This window comes from Aedes aegypti, chromosome 1 (assembly GCF_002204515.2).
Source record: "Aedes aegypti strain LVP_AGWG chromosome 1, AaegL5.0 Primary Assembly, whole genome shotgun sequence".
NCBI lineage: Eukaryota > Metazoa > Arthropoda > Insecta > Diptera > Culicidae > Aedes > Aedes aegypti.
This window is the reverse complement of record NC_035107.1, coordinates 210,647,203-210,662,109: the sequence shown is the minus strand read 5'-3', so window position 1 is coordinate 210,662,109 and position 14,907 is coordinate 210,647,203. Positions and strand designations below refer to the sequence as shown.

The following is a 14,907-nucleotide window of genomic DNA, read 5'->3' as shown; positions in this document are numbered from 1 at the left end:
GAAAATAATACTGATAAAATAACCCAGATAGCTGAATTCATTAGAGAAATAAAAGTTAGTGTTTGAATATTAAATCCGTTTTGTTAACTGAATTCCAATAAATAAATAAACTTAAATTGACGTTTGGTCAGAACATACTCCCGGTACTGAAATCAAATATATTTGACTTGCTTATTCGCCTTTTCGTTAAAAAAATGACATACGATGATGTCAAAATGCAAAACAAGACTTGGCTGAAATGGACCGATAGGTCTGCGCCAAAACGAGAAGAAGAAGAAGAAGAAGAAGAAGAAAGACCATTGTTTTGTTTAATTGTTTGTTATGGTTTGATTATCAATTTTTGATATTGTTAAATCAGCTAATAATGTGCCAAAAAGTTGAAGCATATTCAACATTTCGATGGTTTTGGATGGAGAGCAAACATTAAAAGGCATCCTGCAAGCCTCCAAGCAAGCAATCAGTGATTTGATTGCGGCACTTGCTCGATTATGGATCATAAACATTAAGGCTGTGAACCGTTTCACCAGTTCGTTTAACTATTAGTTAAAATTTGACATTTCAATAGTTATTTTCCCCTCAAATGGTCAAATTGAACATCGCAGTCGACCCATTTGAGCTTTGACAGTCGAGTAGTTATTTCAGAACAAAGTTGACAGATGGTTAGTTATTCTCAAATTCACGGGAGCAAATAATAACTTTCGAACTGACAAGTTTAACCATGCTCCAGAGCAGGGTTATTTCTAACCGGAGGGGAAATAACTATCGAGCTGTCAAATTTTAACTAAAAGTTAAACGAACTGGTGAAACGGTTCACAGCCTAAACAAAACTTCGCATTCTGATTGCACTCTCGATTCAAATTACCAGAAAATGAGTAAACACATGGAGATGTTGACTACGCTAAAACTCGTCCCGTGCCATGGGCCTGGTATTTTCCCTCAAATTTGAGTGAACTGGAATGAGGGTGCAGTTGGTACACTGAAAAATAAAGGTGATGAAAAGTGGGTGTTCAATTCACACAGAAAATGTGGGCTGTCAAAAATGTTTCAAAACAATAAACAAAACACTCTTTCCAAACTTCAGTGAAATTTTCGTTTCTGAGCAGAAGAAACATTCCAGTTCAAGCGTCGGATACGCGCGCGTGTGTTTCCAAGCGAAGGCAAATTTTCGAGCGTTTTTTCCAAATAAAGTTCCGGAAAAGTTATCACAACTTGAAATTTGAAGAGAAATAACATTTTTTGAAGTTAAGTGAATAAGTGCGAGAGAAAAAAAACTAAATAAAGTAGTGAAAAAAGCATATTTTGATCGAGCCGAAAAGGCGAAAGGGACGCCATTGTGCTAGTGAGGTTACATAAAGAAAAAAAGAAAATGGCGACATCTAAGAGAGAAGAAGAATAAGAGAAGAATGGCTTTCGCAAACAGTAATGGGCCTCCCGAAGGGGGCACACATCGAGCACAACATAAACTCAACATGGACACAACTCTAAACACACCGAAACCGAAAATTAACTACCAGTACGAGCGAACGGATCAAGGCCCATATCGAGTGATGGTTGAACTCATCGATACCCAAAATGGAACCCTCAGAATCAACAAGCTCACGCTAGCAAATGTTCTGCGTAAGATGATTATCTACAAGGCTCATATCTTGGATATGAAAAATATCGGTCGCAACAAGGTAATGGTGTACCTTAACAACTACCAGTTGGCAAACCGCCTTACCAGTGATGAAGACATGAAAGCGAAGAATTATCGTGCTTACATCCCACGTCACCTGATTTCGGTTACCGGGGTGATTGCAGGAGTCCCTTTGGACATAACCGAGGAAGAGGTCATGGAAGACATAATCTGCGAATACCCGATCATGCAGGTATACGGAATGAACCGTTTCGTTAACAATCAAAAAGAACCTACGCAAAGGATGAGTATCACCTTCAGAGCGGCGAAATTACCGGAAACCATCAAAATCTTCCACTGCTCTCTCAGAGTGAGGGCTTTCTTCAAGAAAGCGGTTCTATGTTTGAAGTGCCTACGCTACAATCACAAGCAAGAAAATTGCAAGGGAACGCGCAGATGTCAACAATGCTCCAGGATGTACGAAAACGACGAAGAGTACCAAAACTGCCAAAAACCACAGCGATGTCTACACTGCAGAAAGGATCACAGAACATCAGATCAAGCGTGTCCAGAACGAGCCCGTCAAAATAACATTCAAGCCATTTTGGCTCGCACCAGCTTGACAGCGGTTGAAGCAGTCGAACAATTCCCGATTCATACGCAGAACTACTATGAAGCCTTAGTAGAGAGTGCTCAGGAACCGACGCCAGCAGAATCCTTTGCCGGTGTTACATCACAGCTGTTCAGACCACGAAACAATGTGCAACGACGAAAACGAGAAGGAATCAGCCCATGCTCAAGAAATATTGGAGAACAGGTGACTGTATACAACGAGAAAAAAGCGAAGATATCACGAGATGGCCAGCATAACGGAGTTGCACTGTTCAATAAATACAAAACAACGGAAGCAGAGAAATGGAAAACACAATTACGTCAAGCACAAGCGAAAGCCCAAGAAGGAATCAACATTCAGCCCACCCCCTCGTCGAGTAACAGTACCCCGGCGACGACTGGAGCTCCAGAAATAGAAAATGAAGACTTCTCGATGTTCGTCTCGAACATGATAAATAAAGGTAGGATCAATGCTAATAGTTTGGAATTAAATAGAAATCAAAACTAGATAAATAAAGAAAACATTAAACTTATCAATGTAAACAAATATGAAAATTTTGCAGTCAAATGTCCAAAGTTTCAGGAAAAATAAAGAAGAAATCTCTAGATTACTAAGTCGGGATAATTATGATGTAGCAATTTTGTCGGAAACGTGGTCAAAAATTGAGGAAGAATCATCCAGAGCGTACAACTTAAGCGGATACCATAAAGTCCTAAATAGCCGTGCGGACGGATATGGAGGTATAGGTATCTACATACGAAATCATTTGAATTTCCAACAAATCCAGATCATAAGTCAAGCGGATCTCATCCAGGTAGCAGCAGTCAAAATATTGCGGACAAACACAGTTGTAGCCGGAATCTACGTGGCTCCGTCTATCACAACTAACCAGTTCGAAGCAGAGTTACATGCAATTGTGATGCAGTTGAACAGGTACCCCAAAGTAATTTTTGGAGGAGATGTAAATTGCCACCATTTTGCATGGGGCGATGAGAAATGTGATCCAAAGGGAACATTGCTGATGGACATAATCAACGGATCCAATCTGGTTCTACTGAATACTGGAGAAAAAACGTTTATTCCTTTGGAACTAGGTAGGAGGTCTACTGCTATCGATATATCCTGCTGCTCAACGACAATGTTTGGAGAACTCGAATGGAAGGTGAAACCAGAAACGATTGGAGGCAGCGAACATCAACTGATTGAAATATCTGGAAAGGAGAAAGTCGAGTACACGAGGTACTTCGTCAACCACAAAAAAATTAAGGAGGAAATAGAAAAGTTCAGTTGTGAAGAAGTCAGAAGCATCGATGAATTGCAGGAGAGGATACAACTGAGCTACCAAAAAAATAGGAAAAAAAGTAAACATACACCGAAAGTATGGTGGAGCGACACGGTAGAAGAAGCCTGGAAGAATAAAATGGAAGCCATCAGGAAATTCAACACAGACAGCACTATAGAAAATGCAATCATGGTGAGGCGAACCAAAGCGATTTTCCGACGAAGGAAAAAAGAGGGAATACGAAAACAGATCGAAGAGCTGGCATCGACTATCGACCCGCAGACCAGCTCTGTCGTAATATGGGACAAAATAGGAAGAATTACCGGAAAGAGAGTCAACCGTAAAGTCAACAACCCTGTACAGGAGGACAGTCAACTAGCAGAAAAGTTTTTCGATATTCATTTCGGAAAAACGGATGTAGATATTGATGCGCCTTTGTCATACGGACCATTATGCCAGTACAACCTCATGGATAGAGAAAAATGGGATAGAATACTTTCGCAGAAAAACGATAAATCAGCCCCGTCGAATGACAAAATCACGTATGGCATGCTTAAAATCCTTAAGCCAGATGTGACGAGCATGATAATCAGACAGATCAATGATATGTTCATTGCCGGTGCATTGACATATACGCTCAAAGAGATAAGAGTCGTAGCTATTCCTAAACAAGGAAAGGATCAGTCCACAGTTGAAGGTAAGCGACCGATTTCATTGATTCCCACCATTACGAAAGTAACAAATACTGCGGTATTAGATAAAATACAATCACACTTGTACAAAACTAGAAATCTCCCAGAACTTTCCTTTGGATTTCGCAAGAATATGTCCACATCAACCTGTCTAAATTTTGTGGTTGACTCAATAAAACACAATAAGAGACAAGGGTTGATAACAGCCACTGTGTTCATCGACTTAAGCAACGCCTATAATTCAGTTAAAGCCGATATCCTTGAAGCAATTATGTATAAGCTTCGATTTCCACGAGAAGTTGTTACGTGGGTGGTTTCATTCATGAAAAACAGGAAAGTGACGATGCAAGTTGGAACCCAAACAGTATCAAGAATGGTGAGTAACGGCCTCCCCCAAGGGGACGTCATGTCACCGACACTTTTCAACATATACACAAGCGAATTGCATGAATTGACCAATGGAGAGGTAACGTTGGTACAATTTGCCGACGATTTCTCACTTATAATAACCGGAAAAAAAGTTGAAGAGGTAAGAAGAAAGACGCAACAGGCACTCGATACGTTCCAGGAACGAACGAAACAATTAGAACTAGACATCAACCCTGCTAAGACGAAAGTTGTGCTGTTCCACGGAGGGAACCACACGTTCGATGTGAAACTTGATGGGATCACGGTAGAGCTTGTTAAAAGCCACAAATATCTTGGACTGATAATTGACCGCTTCCTCAGCTTTGGTGAACAAACCAGGACAGTCAAAAAGAAAATAGATGAACGCCTCAAAATGCTAAAAATAATATCGAGTGTGAGACACGGAGGACACCCCCAAACTATGAACATGCTCTTCACCGCTTTAATCAGGAACTACGTTGAATACGGGTGCTCAATAATGAATAATGCCAGCAAAACGAACAAACAAGCCCTCCAGGTAGCAATCAACGGTTGTCTGCGGAAGGTAACCGGTTGCAGCAAGACAACACCTCTGAATACGCTGTTGGCTATAGCAGCACAGGAACCATATGGAATTCGATCGAAATTTGTAACAGCGAAGGAGATCGCCAAATGCTTGGCCTATCAAGGACCGGTATACGAACAGCTGAGTAAACTCGGAGTAGACGTCTTGGACAGAGATAAGCTATCGTATTCAGAAAGACTATATCTAGAACATGTTCAAATGTTTAAAAACATTAGTCCGATAGTTTACGTGGAACTAACCGACACAAAGGTTAACATCAACTCGAGTGTTGGAACAAAGTTCAAAAAAGAGAACGTTAACCCCAAGGTTCTAAAGCAAATGGTTCTGTGTCTCCTGAATGGAAAGTACAGAAACCTAACTAAAGTGTACACAGACGCATCGAAACACAACAGCCGTTGTGGAATTGGAGTGTATATGGAGCCAGGCAATAGAAGATTAACTTGGAAGCTGAAACACGAAACATCGATAATGACTGCGGAAGTCATAGCACTCAGCATGGCTACTAAGGAAATCTTGAAGACTGATCTACGCGACGTAGTAATACTCACCGACTCACTATCATCGTGCATGGTACTGGAAAACAGTCAGTACCAGGAATGGAGAAGCGCTATGATCGATGAAATACTACAAGCATGTTTGTCCCGCAACATCACTATACAGTGGATACCTAGCCATATCGATCTGGAAGGAAATGACATCGCTGACTACCTGGCGAAAAAAGGAACGGAACATTCCAACGAGATAGATCATCAAGTCCTACTTAAGGATGCCTTCCTTTATTTCCAAAACCTGAAAGAGGAAGAGACGGACAAATGGTATAAAGATTACGCTCTTGAAAAAGGCCAAAAATACTACGCTATACAACAATCGTTTCCTAATAAACCATGGTACCACCAAAAACAACTCGACAATTTCGAAACACGAACACTCAACCGAATAATGGCTGGTCATGATTACAGCAAGTACTGGCTACATAAAATGAAAATCGAAGACGATCCCAACTGTGAAATATGCGACGTCCCGGAAACGGCTGAACATATTATACTGCACTGTGTACGATACGGACAGAGCAGAATGCAATTTTCCTTTGACTGCAAATTTAGAAACATGAAAGAAGTACTAGAGACAAAAGATGTAAATATTTTCAAAGAAATCGTTAATTTCCTGAAACAAACGAAAAACAAAATATAAACCAATTCCAAACAAAAAGAGCATTGAAACGTTATGTAACGAGACGCTAGGTCGACTTTGTCGACTCACCCCGCCGTAACGTCAAAATGGGGTGGGCTGTCAACAACGAAAAACAGCTGGATATATGGTCCTTGCCACCAATCCAAGTGTTTACACTACACCAGAAGAGAAGAAGAAGAAGAGCAGAAGAAAGGTTTTATTCCCGTAGAAACACAGAGTGCCGAATCGATTCCCCATCCATGCCGCGATGGCCCTGTCCAATGTGCTCATCCTAAGCCAGGTGGCCGGCCATGTCATCGGTCTGATCCTGTCGCTGTGCATGTTCATTCCCCTGTCGATTCACGTCCACTCGTTCAAGTAAGTCGCAGTTTTGTTATCGATGAAAATGAATCATCTCATTATAACTAATTCTAACGGGGAAATTCCGATTCCAGTGGCCACTGTCTGTTGTTCGCTACCGGAACCTGGCAGGAGAAAGATGGCCTTTTTGACGTGAGCTGGCCATCGGAGGCCAACTGCAACTATCCGATTCTGGTTGGGGTGGCGCTGTTTGTCATCTCCGGTTTGCAGATCTATAGGTAAGAAGGGATGCGATTCCGGGTGGTTAGGGTGTCCCAAAAGTTCACTTTGGAAAAAAAATGCTTGTCAGGGATGATTTAGTTAAACTCTTACTTCTGGATGAGTTTTGATTTGCTTTTTTTTCGTAGGTTGGCCATTTTGGTGTACCGTGAACTGGAAAGCTCCTTTCTGGCGCTGTTCTTCGATGTGGTCTTTAGTGTAAGCCTGTGCGCCATGACGATCGTAGCGGCAATCATCATCACACTCGGATTCATGACCTGGTGCGGCGAAATGACCGAGCGTTTCCCATCGTAAGTATCGTAATTCCTAAGGCACAGACAAAGAGTTAATCGAATCATGGTTTTTGGCAGGTGTGAAGTGGCCGACGGGCAGAACATCACCAACGTGGAACTGAACATCTCGACTTCGGGCTTCTACATCGAGATGGGGACGGCCCAGTTCGGAGCTTGGGCGTCGTTTGCCACCTGGGTGGGACTGTCGGTGTTTGCCCTGCTGAAGCTGATCAATAATCACCAGTTGCGGAACATGAAGGTATCGATGTACATCGAGCGCCAGCGGCTAGTCAACGAGGACGTATACCGGGGAACGACCTCGGAACTGCCTGTAGGAGCAGCTGCCGGCACGGCTGGTTCTCCCGGTGAGAACCTTATCGATTGAAACGAGCGAAACTAATCGAATCAATTATAATAGACATTATCGTATTTAGAACTGTAGATTAAGTGGGAAGTGTGGGGCACTTAGGTAAGCAAAAATACCATTGTGATTTACCGGACAAATTTGGCGGCTCTCAAGCCGATTCCATTTTACACATTGAGGAAAATGCGTTTCGTAGCAGTGATATTTTTTCCCTGGTTTTGCATTTTTGGCTTTGTGTTAATCTACCAAATTGATCTGTTTGTTAGGCTTAAGGTTTATTTGTATAACGCAGTTCTCGCCAATTTGGATTCATGTGATTTAACCAATTCGGCTTGAAAAGCGTAAGGTTATCGTCTCAAATATGGTGGATGAGTAACTAATATAAAACGGTCACACCACATAAATATATTAATGAATACCTACATCAAAATTAAAAGTATTTTCATTTAAAAACAAACATAGACTGAACAGAGCCGTAGTGTTGCCTCATGGCGCTATTGGCGAACCCTCATTAGTACGCCCCCTATAGCACTTCGTTTTTCTTTCAATTAAAAAATGTTTACGTTTAACACACCAAAAGAACCTTTTTTTGAAAGCCTTCGACGACTTCATTAAGAATTCATATCCCAAATCCTTAAAAGTATCATGATACAGCTTAAGTATCATTCATTTATTTAGTTAACATCTACAGTGTTCTAGATTCTAGACAGATAACACTGAATCTACAATTTCACGCCACAATATTCGGTTCGTGGCCGCATCTCTCCATCCTCGGTTCTGCCCCACGCTCGCCAAATCGATACGCACTTGATCCGCCCACCTAGCTCGCTGCGCTCCACGCCTTCTTGTACCAACCGGATCCGAAGAGAACACCATCTTTGCAGGGTTGCTGTTCGGCATTCTTGCAACATGCCCTGCCCATCGTATCTTTCCAGCTTTGGCCACCTTCTGGATACTGGGTTCGCCGTAGAGTTGGGCGAGCTCGTCGTTCATCCTTCGCCGCCACACACCGTTCTCCTGCACACCGCCGAAGATCGTCCTAGACGTCCGACGTTCGAAGACACAAAGTGCTTGCAGGTCCTCCTCGAGCATCGTCCACGTTTCATGCCCGTAGAGAACTACCGGCCTTATGAGCGTTTTGTACATGGTATATTTGGTGCGGGTGTGAATCCTTTTTGACCGCAGCTTCTTGTGGAGGCCATAGTAGGCCCGACTTCCACTGATGATGCGCCTACGTATTTCACGGCTAACGTTATTGTCAGCCGTCAGCAAGGATCCAAGGTAGACCACCACAAACGTATCCCCGTCTATCGTAACACTGCTATCTAGGCGAGCCCTGTCGCACTCGGCCCCACCAGCCGCATTCACCACCAATCCAAATTTTGCTGCCTCACATTTCAATCGGGTGTACAGGTCTGCCACCTTTTCAAATGTTCGGCCGAAAATGTCCATATCATCCGCGAAGCAAACAAATTGACTGGATCTCGTAGAAATCGTACCCCGGCTGTTAAGCCCGGCTCTCCGCATAACACCTCCTAGCGCAATATAGAAACAACAGGCACGAAAGTCCATCGCCTTGTCGTAGTCCTCGGCGGGATCCAAACGAACTGGAATGATCGCCTGAAACATTGACACAATTTTGCACACCTTCCATCGTCGCTCTTATCATTCCCAGGAAAGCTATTCTCGTCGATGATTATCCATAGCTCTACGCGGTCGATACTGTCGTATGCCGCCTTGAAACCGATGAACAGGTGATACGTTGGGACCTGGTATTCAGGATATTTTTGAAGGATTTGCCGTACAGTAAAGATCTGGTCCGTCATCGATCGGCCGTCAACGAAGCCGGCTTGATAACTTCCCACGAACTCGTTTAGGGCCCATTCACAAATTTCATAACGCTAAAGGGGGTGGGTGGGTGTCCTCGTGATGTTACGGCTCATACAAAATTTATAAAATAATCATAGAAAAAGTGTTACGAGGAGGTGGGTGGGTGTCAAAAATGGCCATTTTTAGAGTTATGAAATTTATGAACCAACCCTTACTACAGGAGACAGACGACGGAAAATGATCTGGCATAATACTTTTTAGGCCGCATTTGGAATAGTGATCGCTCGAAAGTTCTCACAATTTAACTTTTGGCCTTTCTTGTAGATGGGGCATATTACCCCTTCCTTCCACTTTTCCGGTAGCTATTCTGTTTCCCAGATTGTGCGTATCAGCCGGTGCAGACAAATGGCCAGCCTCTCCGGGCCTATCTTTATGAGTTCAGCTCCGACACCATCCTTACCAGCATCTTTATTGTTCTTGAGCTGATGAATGACATCCTTAACCTCCCTCAAAGTGGGGCTGGTTGGTTTCTATCGCCCGTAATAGACAATTGCATGAAACACGTCTGCTTGGTTTGATATGTCGAGGCTTAAATGATTAATTAATCTGTATAATATTGAATGGCACACTATGATGAATTATTTAATTCGAGGGTTACTATGCTAACATCCCCACTTAACAGAGAATCCGTCCAGTTCAAATTGTTTGTCTTTCGGTTTCGAATCTGGGAGCCGGAACCGCCTTCGTCAGTAGATCAGCCAACTGTTGTTGACTCCCAACATGCTGCAAACCAATCACGTTCTCTTCGATCTTCTCCCGCACGAAATGATGGCGAATGTCGATGTGCTTACTGCGTGTAGCATAACCGACTTCCCTTTCTGTTAGTTGAGTTGCGCTCTTGTTGTCGCAATAGATTGTAATTTTCTCAGCAACGCCGGATAGCTCCTGCCATAATCCTCGCCACCAGATAGCTTCTTGGGGTGCTGCCGATACCGCCACATATTCCGCTTCAGTTGCCGACAAGGCCACTGTCGATTGCCTTCGCAAATTCCACGAAATCGGTCCGCCTGACTTCATGAAAACATATCCCGTGATGGACCTCCGCGTCTCGACGTCGTTTCCCTAGTCTGCATCACTGAAGCCAGTCAAACTTTCGTCTCCTTGCTTCTTGTAAATAATTTTCATCTCCTTCGTTCCTTTCAGGTACCGCAAAATGCGCTCCGCTGACGTCCAGTGCGGTTCGTCTGGATCACTGCTAAACTGGCTGACTGCATTCACGGCAAAACTTATGTCCGGACGCGTGCAACACGTCAGAAACTGTAGTCCTCCTACCAGCTCACGGAACGGAACTTTCTGCATCTGCTTTCGTTCTTCCTCGCTGCTCGGGCTCATCTGCTTTGTCAATTTTTGATTGTGGTCCGCCAAAGTCGCAATTGGATCACATTCCCCCATGCCGAACCGTTCGAGTAGCTGTTGAATGTACTGCTCTTGATCCAAACACACAATCTCCTTCTGTCGTTTCACTCGGATTCCGAGAACTTTGTTGGCCAATCCAAGTTCCTTCATCACGAACTTCGATGTAAGCTGCTTCTTGAGATGGTTCACCAAGGGGTGGATCACTTCTGATGCATTTTGCTCTAATGCGTACATTTGATGCATTTAAATGTACATTCACTGCAAACTCAAAATGCATGGCTTGCTCCAACGTTTGGTTGTTGTTTTTGTCAAAATGTCAAAGTCATTTTTCCACAAACATGAGAAGAGCAGCTTCCCAACCAACTTTCCCGCAGCCAGACGGTACAGAAAACATCTTTTATAGTAGTTCCAGAATTTCCATAGACTTAATAAGAATAAGTTTTGAATATCACAATTTGAGCAATAGCAGTTGGATAATTAATACTAAGGAAGAATGTACTGCGGGGAAGGCGGATTGTTGCCGAGCTCATCAAAGGACCAAACCTGCCCGGATTTGTGGAATATATATTATCAGTTTCGTAAAGAAATAGAAAATGAAGTTCGTTGATAATTTAATTAAAATCCATGTAAGATACACAACTTTGGAAGTAGGGCGCATCGGAGCGCATCTGGATGCGAATTGAATGCTTCACTTCCGTATTTGGGTATCTCGCTAAAATTCCGAGAAAAAAAAACTACTTCGACAAGACACAGTTTGTAATGCTTCACCGCGACAACAACGGCTTTGTTATTCGAAAGTGATATATACAAAGTGTTGGAATAGCAATCCTGGCAACCCTACCACTACAACCTTACTGGTGTTGCTATGCGCACCTTTGTGTTTATTTGCTTTTAGACTTTGTTTTTCTACCACTGTATTATCAAAAGAGACGCCATTAAAGTAAAACGTGTTACAGAGTAATTCCTTCGAGTTTTCCGTTTTAATTCTGTCTTCTGCCCATCCGAAACCACAATACAAAGCAGCAGATCACTAGTGAAACTCCTTCTTTTCAGAAAATGAAGAGGTCCGTAACGTACACTGTTGACATGAAAGAAGGCTGTTTTCACCCCAAGTTAAACCATCACAAAAATTTGTACGCTCCTTCAAAGTGTTATAGCAGCTCAAGTTTAGGTCGAGTCATGATGGTGCCTTCGGTGCACTTATTCCTTCACTCAAGATAAAGATCCCATTTGATTCATGTGCCAACCTACATGGATTTTTGCAATGGGGGTTTGCACATGGAGAGTATGTGCGAAGTCAATACACTATCGCCAAAGTTGCTTTTCATTGAAAGCATGATTAACTCAAATGTAATCAATCGACCTAACACATACATTTCATGTTTCACTTTTATCGAATGCATTTAAGATACACATTATTTGAAGGGATGATTTTCTCCATGGATCAGAGATATTCTGAAAAAAATCACATCTAACTTCCAAACTTTTAAAAAGTTGGAATGGATACAATCAGGAAGACAATCGTAATCAGGTGATGATTGTCTACCTGGTTGTATGTTGCTGGCTACCTTTTCCGGTACCACAACACTTTCTTCGATTCTAAGTTCTCCATTTTTACCTCATATACATTCTATTGCATCTAAGGACCCTCCAGGTAATCACAACTCCAGAGCGAAACTGCGAAAAACTTTCCCTAGCCGCCATTTTTGTTTACACAATGTGCTTAGGAACGGTATAAAGCTTGAACATACGTTAAATGTGACTCAAATGAAATATAAGAGCCACACTAATATAAGGTATTCGCTAATGATATACTGCTTATTTGATACAAATGTTTTATATCCTGCAAATAAAGAATAAAATAATATGTTAATCAGTCCACAGTCCGGGAAATCTCTCTTCTGCGCCTACGGTAGCCAGTATTTATAGCTCAGAAATACCGTAGGTACGAACAAGTAAAAGGTACCAGAGTCATAAGGAATATCACTTGAGATAGGTAGACATGACAGTCCTGTCCCCTTTAGAAACTTTCTAAAAACTCTTTGAAAATCCGCCTTCACGTTACAACTACGAACAATCGAAAATATACTCATAAAATTCCACAACTGTAACTTCAAAGTAATTATTTTATGACTACAATTAGACATTCAAATCATTGGATTCATACTGCTCTGCTCAGCATTTCATTTGACAACTTCGTCAACACCAAAGAACAATTTCGTTCATCTCAATATAGCAATCGCTTCACTTAAGAACAACTATGTTCACAATATACGACAATTTCGTCAGCTCTGAAGAACAATTTAGTTCCACTCAAATTGGTAATTTCACCACACTCAAATAAATAAAATGGGCAAACTCGCCACCTCAAAGAAAAACGATAATCGCCAACACACGTTTCCATGATCCTCGTCGCCACTTTTATATCCTGCAAATAAAGAATAAAATAATATATTAATCAGTCCACAGTCCGGGAAATCTCTCTTCTGCGCCTACGGTAGCCAGTATTTATAGCTCAGAAATACCGTAGGTACGAACAAGTAAAAGGTACCAGAGTCATAAGGAATATCACTTGAGATAGGTAGACATGACAAAATGGAAATAATGAAATAGCTAAATCGAACCAGGTATGTGCAACTGCACCTGTATTCCAGGGAGCTGATTTCTTGAGTGTTGTAGTTCAAGGAACAAGTGCACCGATAAAGTAAAATGGGCTGAAGTAAACGTGCACTTTTCTCTTACTTTTTCTGCACGCTTTAAATGATAGTCTAATTTAATCATCCAAAATTTGTGATAGTTTAATTTGATTTGAAGTACGCAATATATAATTTTCCATAAAACTATGTTATTGGACCCCCTCTTGTCACGCGTCTCTTATAGCGTTGGTCGCCAGAGTCTGGCGGCCAGACTCCCCTCCTCCTTTGGAGCGTGACAGTATTTATGCATGACCCCTAACTCGGGTTCGGATTATAGAGCTACGATATGTATCGAATCAATTAAGGCTGTGAACCGTTTCACCAGTTCGTTTAACTTTTAGTTAAAATTTGACAGCTCGATAGTTATTTCCCCTCCGGTTAGAAATAACCCTGCTCTGGAGCATGGTTAAACTTGACAGTTCGAAAGTTATTTTTTGCTCCCGTGAATTTGAGAATAACTAACCATCTATCAACTTTGTTCTGAAATAACTACTCGACTGTCAAAGCTCAAATGGGTCGACTGCGATATTCAATTTAACCATTTGAGGGGAAAATAACTATTGAAATGTCAAATTTTAACAAATAGTTAAACGAACTGGTGAAACGGTTCACAGCCTAAGGCAGCCGTCAGCACAGTATGGGTTCTTTAGACTTCCACATGCATTTCAAAGACCTCACGCTCTACGAGAAGAAGTTTTCGAGTCTATTTATTTGTAACAAGCCATCATTCTCCTTTTTCTCTTTGTCAACCTCATTGTGCCTACACAAATATATCATTCCTGGAACACTGATATGCTCAATCAATTCGGTTGGTGCTCCTTAATGCCTGGAAGGACCACTCAGTGACATCGATCAGACTTCGAATAATTAAATAGACTTTTGCTGGTAAATGATCAGCTTGATGAGCTAAAAGGAATAAAGTTTACGATTAATACGAAATTATTGGAATTGACTTGTCGGGAGAGCATTTGAAACAACAAACAAGGTCTCGTTGCTATAGCACTATACGACTCGATAGTACGCCAGGGCTAAGTTGATCTGGATGTCGAAAAAATGCATTTGATGCAAATAAATGTGCATTTGATGTGCATTGAACAAGTGATCCACCCCTTGTGGTTCACCCAACGCTGGTTGTTGGCAAATACGAGAAGGTCGTCGACATATACCGCTACTATCAGGATCTGTCCGTTTTCAATCCGGTAATAGACGCACGTGTTTAACTTCGATTGCTTGAATCCGAACCGCTTTAATTCTCTAGCAAGCTTCTGGTTCCGAATTCGGCTAGCTTGCTTCAGTCCGTATGTTGCTTTCTTCAGCTTACAGACTCTCCTTGGACGATCAAGGTTAACGAATCCTTCTGGCTGCTCCATATAATTTTTTTCCT

General features: G+C 42.0%; 1 protein-coding gene across 1 annotated transcript; it reads left to right on the top strand.

Moving 5' to 3' along the window:
- Nucleotides 1-1,000: 1,000 nt before the first annotated feature.
- On the top strand, nucleotides 1,001-8,011 carry LOC5567828 (transmembrane protein 179). The gene is made up of 5 exons (XM_021857459.1): nucleotides 1,001-1,097; nucleotides 6,547-6,723; nucleotides 6,801-6,944; nucleotides 7,074-7,235; nucleotides 7,296-8,011. Exons 2-5 carry the CDS (start codon nucleotides 6,614-6,616, stop codon nucleotides 7,600-7,602), a joined length of 723 nt encoding a protein of 240 aa, XP_021713151.1. The 5' UTR covers nucleotides 1,001-1,097; nucleotides 6,547-6,613; the 3' UTR covers nucleotides 7,603-8,011.
- The last annotated feature ends 6,896 nt before the right edge of the window (nucleotides 8,012-14,907 follow it).